General features: G+C 40.1%; 1 protein-coding gene across 4 annotated transcripts in view; it reads right to left on the bottom strand.

Annotated features, from left to right (window-relative positions):
- Nucleotides 1-7,596: 7,596 nt before the first annotated feature.
- ARHGAP24 (Rho GTPase activating protein 24) overlaps nt 7,597-8,454 on the bottom strand; it is a 188,240-nt gene continuing 187,382 nt past the window's right edge. For all 4 annotated transcript variants that reach the window (XM_086463903.1, XM_086463904.1, XM_086463905.1 and 1 more), the window contains one exon: nt 7,597-7,840. In XM_086463903.1, coding sequence (XP_086320029.1) covers nt 7,597-7,840 — 244 coding nt within the window. The remainder of the gene's footprint in view (nt 7,841-8,454) is intronic.

The following is an 8,454-nucleotide window of genomic DNA, read 5'->3' as shown; positions in this document are numbered from 1 at the left end:
CACACACATACACCTCATAGCTGACTTCCACAATTGCTTCCCCTCCAACTTCAATTACAGGTCATACTGTCATTATAGCTCAGAAGTGAACCTCAGCTATGATCTCTTTCTCCCACTTTCCCTGGTGGGCACACTTCCCAAAGGACCAGCTCTCACTGAATGTATCCCAGCATAGAACTAAATGGGGCTGTCAGCCTATCACAAGCCTGTTCTCACCTGCCAGCCCACAGTCATAGGGAAGGCATTCTCCTTAGCCATTATCTTAATTTTTGTCTGAGTGAAACCTGCAACTGTAGCTGTTACTATGGATCCCTAGGTTGAGAGTTGACGGTCCTTCCTAACTGCGTTAACATAGCAAGCCCTACTACAGCTGGGAACTGCCAGGGACTCATCTCTCAGTGCCTGTGGCAAGCTACTGATACCACAACATGAACCTGTCTTCCAAACTTTGTTTACCTGCAGGTATAAAGTGAGCAGGTGGATTGCTCTCTTCTCCACCCATGTTCTCTTTCAAAGGACACTCAAGCCCAGCTGCCTCCACTTTTCTTCTGTGGCCATAGAGCTAAGGAGAGACATAAAGGAGTAGAGGCACTTGGCATATAGCTGTACAGGTTGGGGAATGTCTACACTGTGAATGAAAGGCACGGCCTGCTTGAAATGCTGAGGAGCCTGATGATGCCTGGAGCTGGTTCTGCATGGACAAAGCCACCTCCAGAATTAGCATAGCAATACCCGTACACTGCTGTGTGCCCAGCCAATTAAAGCCTGCTTTGCCACATGGCATATCAGCTGCACTGCAGCACTACAGAAACACTGAACTGACTGAGAACCTAAATTGGTTAAGTGTGCTTGGTCCTGCAAAGTACTGCAAATTTATCCAGCCCCTGCTGGCTCCAGTGCACCAAAACCTGTCCATCTTTACTCAGCATGTCCTCCTGAGTTGACACTAGCAGCTCTCCACCTCTTTCCTTGTTAGGCGAAGTTTTTAATAGCTTAGGCAAGGTTTTTAATAGCTTAGTGTGCTTTTGATCTTAGGTTCTGGCCTTGGGAAAAACAGGCCTGTTTTTAGAAATAGATTAATAGTTCATGAACTGTTCTCTTAAGGGCCTTTGGAATTACCTCCAGAGATGCTTCACTTCTGTCTTGGTTCATACCATGCTTACTTTCCATTACAGCTTCCTTTGATGTAGGTCCCCTCATTTAAAGAATATCAATTATGTCAATTGTAATACACTTCACTATTAATACTAAATTATACAAATATCTCCCATTATCCATGCACTATTAGTATTAGGGCATGTCTACACATGGGAACTATTATGGAATTAGGTAGGTGTGAATTTGTAACTTTTTCACACAACTCCCTGAATAAGATCTCACTATTATACAAAGCACACATCTGCAAGAGTGGATTAAGCAAAACCTCACCAGAGTGCTCAGTCTAGGTTAAAAGTGGCTACAGGAAGAGCTAGCGCTACATTAGACATCCTGTTCTGACAAAATCCAGGTGCTATAGTTCAGCCCAATATAAAGAATGTGCAATTAAAAATACCAGTTACTGGCATAGCTCAGCAGTAATAAAGACCTGCAAAAGCACTTTCTTTTACAAAGTGTGGGGAACTGATTTGCAAGTAGTGCTACATGCAACAATCACTCTGACTGAACTGTAGACTACGTCTCAGCAATCTAAACCTAATAAAAAAAAATCAAACTAATAAACACCCTTTTGTCCAATTGTTAATGTTAACTGTTAAGGTCAGAAAATAGGAGCGTACCTTTGTGACTTGAACAACACACAACATACTGGTGCTCAAAACTACGTGTTTTTGTCTCCAGCCAAGTCACCTCCTAAATACTATATAGTTAAAAAATTACATCCATGCTCATAATAGTAATTTAAACAGCTCTTAGTAGTATTTTAAACATCACAATAAGTCCTGCTGAACATGAATTGTTTTAAACCTCTTTCGTATGAAGAGAGTAACGCACACAGAGGCAGAAAGGATTTCCCACTCTTGCAGAGATTCAGAAATGGAATTGTATTGCATATAAAGCTCATTATCCTGGATCCCTTAGGGAAAAAAGGAAGAATATATTTGCATCATGCTCATTTTTCTGGTCTCAAAAATATTTTGCACTCTCCATTATTATTGGCATACTAAAGAAACTTGGTTTATTGCTGACAAGCATTTCTCCAGCAAAACTAGACCACCAACGTTAATTGTAAATACACACAACAGCTTCTAAAAGCCTAGTAGGGAAAGCTCCTCAGCTTTTCTCCCTACTTCCTAAACATCTGTAGAGCTATAGCAATTTATATCTGCCATACATAATTTTATTTCCTGAGAAGCACTGTTCTAGAGATTCTGAACAACAGTCCAGGGGCCATTAGCAGTTCCCAGAGCAACTGCTGCTAATCCAGAGAGAACCATCTGACCTTCCGGGGCTCCCTGCCTTGCATTCAGCTCTTAGAGCAATGGCTTTGCTAGGTATTTCTCCACATGAAGTCTCGCTGTTAGCACATAGGACTGATAAAAGCAAGGAAGGTAGTCTGTGAAAGCTGACATAGCTACTGGTGTGGTCTCAGAAAGTAATTTAGAGCCAAAAAGGCTCTGAAAGAATAGTACAACATTAACTGTAGTAATCTTTTTGTAGAGACAAGCTTTCAGAAAGAATGCTGTTAACTGAGGGCAAATTACTACCACCCACACATGGCAATTTCAGGTATATTCACTTCCTTGTACTCTTCATCTCTCCCATCTGTTTCCTCTATTTTTGCATGCCCACATCACAAGTACATAATAATTTATTCTCTCCCATCTCCCCTTTCCCTCACCCCCACTTCCTTGTAGATTTGCCAGGGGCACAGAGGGTCTGCAGACGCTTTCCTCTTGAATGGACAGACTCCAGAGGGAATTCAGAATAAGAAAAAAAATCAATTAAGAGTTTCACTCAGCCAGGAAGGGTTCAAGTGCACAGCAGCCAGAGGCAACTCACTGTTTCAACTGGGTTGTCAAAACATGCAAATCAGTGTACCTGTTTATTCAGTGTCTTCTTACCCTGCCTCTGTCCCATCCCTCCAGGGATGCTATACAATAAACAATTGTTAAATGTTCACTCTTTTTAGCAAATTAGATCTTGTTCAAAAATTTTAGAACTATCATTTTAACTACTGGATCAAGTACTGCTTTACACATCTTCAAGTGGTAATCTTAGCAAGTTCCTTTCCTCCTCGTTCTTAGGAAAATCTAATATACCAGTTTTGCATATCATTTAACATAATATTTTATTTATTAATTTTTCTATTTGGGAAACTTGCTGTATGAGATGGTGAAAGAAAAACATGTAGCAAAAAAGTGTAGTAAGTTTAATTATTTTGCTGCATGAGAGCACACTCCAAATGTGTAGCAGGATTCTCATACAGGAAGGCAGTTTTTCCGAGCAAAACATCAGAATCTAATGCTTAAAAGGTATGGTGAGTGTCTGCCACTGTTCCAGTCTGCTGTGCAAAGGCACACAGGGCACCATCACCCACCACAGTGCTCTGATGATACAGCTGGAGAGGGGATTAGCATCGCTAAGCGTGTCTCCCTCTCTTACTCTCTGTCCCCCTACTGTAGCCTTCTGACAGCCTGCTTTTAAGTGTGTGTGCTGTCCCAAACTTCCACTTCCGAATTAATGTAATATAATCATACCCTCTAATTGGACCAGGAGGTTATTAGCTCTGAGAGAATTTTTTCCACCATCTATATTGATGAATTGCACATGGTGCACGAGGCAAAGAGTGAAAGTGTGCTAGCAGATCTGAGCTGTTCAACTGCCATTCTCAGCTTAGAGCTGGCTAGTGAGCTCCCACAACAGATTACTAATTTTGGGAGTTCACAGAAACACCCGGGAGAAAGAAGTGAAAGTAAATCTATTATTACATGTTTTTTAATTGATATTTGAAACTTTCTGTCCTCTCATAGCAGGTAACACCATCAACTTGGTCTTAGAACACGACTCCTTCCATTACACAGACTGGTGATAAAACCAGTTGTCTTGGCTAAAGCCTCAGTTTCATTCAACACCTTAACAGTAAGACTCCTTAAAAAACTACCTTCATGAGATACCAAATGATCAACAAATACACTGCATGAAACCCTTATTGGGTTTTTTTTCAGAGCCTTTGAGCTCAGTCTGCTTTGACCTTAATCTCATTAATAGTCTTAACCCTTTCCACTCCACTGCATGAGAGGGAGGCATGATTTTATCCTTTGGCCACTTAGATCTATCAGCATGTCCTCCCAACACTGGTTCTGCCAACCAGGTCAATTCACACACAGGCTGGACATGCAAAAGGGAATAAAGCAACAAATTGGTTGTTGATCATGTGGAAATGGCATCATACAGCTGAGAAATTACAAATGTTAAAACAGCATTTTGTTATTTTCTTCTGAATGTAAAAAACATTGAGAATTTCATGCTTTTAATTTAAACCAGGACAATAATAGGAAGATGAAGATGAACATTAAGGACATAAATAAACTTTATCACCACAGCCTAAATGCTGATGAAGCCTCACAGGAGGAGAGGAGTGGGATACTTTGGATGGATTGTGATAGGAGCAGACATACGTTGTTGGCAATATTTTTTGTTTGCTGCACCTACGCAAGTTTCCTAGTCTGTCTAGATGATTTCTGCAGAGACAATAAGGTGAAGTCTTATCCTGGATTGCAAAGCAAGGAATTTGGGATATCAGTATTTAGCCATGTAACTGGAATTTAAACATTCTTTGAGGAAGTGCCTGGAATATCTTTTAAAATGTGAAGACAAGCTTCAAACAAACAGACAAATCCTGCCTAACAGGAGCTTCCAAAAAAGCACTCAAAGATACTTTAGCAGTGTGATCTCATGACTGTTTAAGCTGACTCCAAATGGTATAGCTACAGTGAACTTGTCTGATATTTTATTGAGCACAGAGACCTCAACCACACAAAAGCTAACCCAAAGAACAGCTTTGTGCAAGTTCCACTCCAGGAAATGGACCACTGTGGGATGAGCTAAGTGAAAAGAGCACTAAGAAGCAGGTTACAGGAATAGATGGCTTGAAGGTGACAGCAGCACCAAGAACAGTTTTAAACTCATCAAGGAATCAGAGCCAAAATAAGCTGGGCCAAATGGACAGAAAACTGAGCTGCTGCTCTCCTCCGAGAGTAACAAAGACTTTCCTAGAAGATATTCTGACTGAGGAATTTTGCTTCTGTGTCCAGGAAACTAAAAAATGCTAGCTCGTTTTAACAACTATAATTGTGTGGATGGTTTATATTTTCTTCCAAGACTATGTCCTAATTTCAATGTAGGTCAAGATCCCTCTGATACATAAATAAACCAGAAATTCTTATTTCTTAGCTTGGCATCAGTCAAAAGGAGTCAGGTCTACTCCAGTCTAAGCCCTACACAAATTTCACATGGAGAACCACCTTCCCAGAGTCCCTGCAAAAATAAAAGAATATTTTTTTTCAGAGATGATGCCCTACAGAAATCACTGCAGTCCAAGTCAAGATTGTTTAATGGCAATCCTCAAAAAGAACAACGCAAAAATGAGGAGGACCCATGTACACCAAAAATCAAGATTTTTCACTGAAATAGTTTGTCTTACAAACCATCTCAGACATGGTGAATGCAAAGACCTAAAGATAAGCAAAAAACCACTCTGAACTGCATTCTTGTAGTTTGTGGGTAGACTTTGGGGTAGACCAAGAACTAAACCTCAGAAAGCAATCACTGACCAAATAATCTGAGTTCAGAAACAGATGTATACAAAGAAGCCCATTCAAACAAGTACGGAAAACATGTAGAACATACAAATCACTGTAATCCTCCAGTCAGTTTCTGTGAAGACTAAGGATAATCAAAACTGAATACAGAATGCTAAGTACATGGACTATAAATACCTTCCCTTCTTCCACGCATATTGTATAGCCTCAGGCCTTGGAGGCAGATGTGGACATGAAATGAAATTCCTAGTCCTCGTCAATTTTGAACAAGTATTAGGCCTCATGCCTGCGTGACTAAACCTCATGTTTGCTTCCCAGTATAATTCCCACATCTAATTAATACTTGTCTAATATACATGCCATAACTAAGAATGTTCTTTGAGGCTACCTTGATAATTCTTTCTCAATTGGAATTAAAAAATGATTGCAATATATTTAAGAGACACTAGAGGGAAGCCAAGACCCCTCAACAACCCTCTCTAATAATACAGCTTGCAGTCCTAAATGCAAAGTTAAAACCAAAAAATTCTTAACATGGTGTAGAAAATACCAGTTATTATATGAAAACATGCCAAACAAACTATTAATTTACATCATAGCTTTGCTGTTACTTTTTCAGCAGCACTCTGCATACTGTTAGGCTCCAGGCTGTTCCCTCTAGGTGTTCCATTGGTGACAGAACTTTCACAGTGGTTAACACTTGACAGCAATCTCATGAACCATTCAGACAGTATGATAACCTGCTAATAGACACTGTAAATACAGGTGGTGAACATGTTGGTGTGTTTTCTTCCTCATTTGTTTGTTACACAGTTGCTCCAGTAATTTCTACTGTGGACGTTATTTTTTTAGCACCCATCACATCAACAAGGCTATCAGGATGTCCCTTCACCAGCATTACAAAAAGGACTCACTTTCACCCAGAGTACAGAGGTAAGTCAGGTGCAAATATGATCAGAATAACTGGCTTATATTCCTGCTTTAAGCTGCAGTGATCAGGCATAGGTCTTCTTTAGGGTACCCCAAAAAGCTCTGGTCACGTGATTGACCTCCCCTTAAGTTCCCGTTTCCCCGCTCCCAACTTCTTACTCTGCCACCCACATTTGCTCCCAAACAAGCATCTGTTTACGCTTTTGCCTTTGTCCTCAATTTTGCTGACTTGATATCCTCATTCGGGTTTTACAATATGGGCACCCTGGTGCTTTCTACCCTGGCCATCAATTCTGTGAAATTAGTATCACTTTATTTTGTCTGTAGCATGCTGCTGTTTCTCATCCTGCTGTCTCTTTAGAAGCGACGTAAATCAGAGTTAACCATCGGCACATAAACGTTAACATTATCTGTTTATCTTCACTCTCCTTGGCAAGAGGGGTAACAAAAAAAAAATAACAACAAACCCAAACCCAAAACCAGAAACCATTTGATATACAAAATAAGCTGATGGTAACACAATGCCAAAAATAGCTTATTATGTTAAGTGCAAGGGAGAAAAGCCTTGATATAAAGCTTGATTGCAACAACATTTCAATTTACCAGTTTAAATACAATACCTGCATTAAAATATTTCTTGAGATATATCTCTTGCTTTCTAAGGTGATTTTAAAAAAAAAAATATATACATGTATCCAGTTGTAACACTTGACAGTAGTCTCATGAAGCATTAAAGAGTATAACTTGGTAAGTACACACTGTAGATATGAATGGTTAATGTCTGTACGATTTTTTCCTTCAAGAGTTTATAACGTTGAGTACTAGCCTCAGACAGGTGACCAGCCACCTGATACAGTATAATATCCCAAGCCCTTCCCCAAAGTCCCACAGTCTACACTTCCAGTGCTCACTGGATCCAGATGGTGTTTTCTCTCTCTGGTCTGCGAGACTCCACTGTCAGTTCTCCAAAAGTGGAGAAAAACTGCTCCATTTCCTTCTGCAACATATCATTCCTCTTCTCTGCATCTTCCTTGGCCCGTTCTGCATTACGCATTTTGATTTCTACCATTGTGAATTTCTTCCGCTCTTGATCCAGTTCTTCATGCAAGGCCATCATTTCTGTCTCCAGAGTGAGATTTCTCTGTTCCAAGCTGCAAAAATGAAAAAAAAGCAGACAGCTCCTTAGCAGCACTCCGCACCACTCAAGCAGAAATGCACACTAGCGATAAATTCATACATGTGTCTTTTCATTTACAAAGCTTAGACTGAATTTTTGAGAGGTGTATATACGAACCACGACTTCATCAATGAACCACTCTCACAGGGCAATCTCTTTGGTAGCTCATTTAGAAAATGACTAATAACAGCCACTGACAGAATGCACAGTAGCAAACAGCTCCATCTAATTCTCCAGGAACAGGCTAAGTGTTCCTTCTACTTCTGGAAGTGTTGATGCCCAGCTCCTGCTGTGGTTTCACTAGTGTCACTTACAAGGTCAGAACAATGCCCCAAATGCCTTTATTTCATTGCTAATCTCCTTGCTTCAGCTGACTTATCTGCTGTATCTATTTGCAAATATGGATCGACAATTTCAAAAAAACTGCAATCCACATGGTTTTTGTCTAAAGAAAAATGGAAAGCATTAGAAATCCTAGTGGTACTAAACATGCAGTCATCATGCATATTAAATATTACAATAAGAGCTCTAGTACACTGCATACTATGCTGAAAATAGTGATGTGGGCAAAAGACTGCAATATTCTGT

Source organism: Leptosomus discolor, chromosome 4 (assembly GCF_034619465.1).
Source record: "Leptosomus discolor isolate bLepDis1 chromosome 4, bLepDis1.hap2, whole genome shotgun sequence".
Classification (NCBI taxonomy): Eukaryota; Metazoa; Chordata; class Aves; order Leptosomiformes; family Leptosomidae; genus Leptosomus; species Leptosomus discolor.
This window is presented reverse-complemented; position numbering and strand designations above follow the sequence as displayed.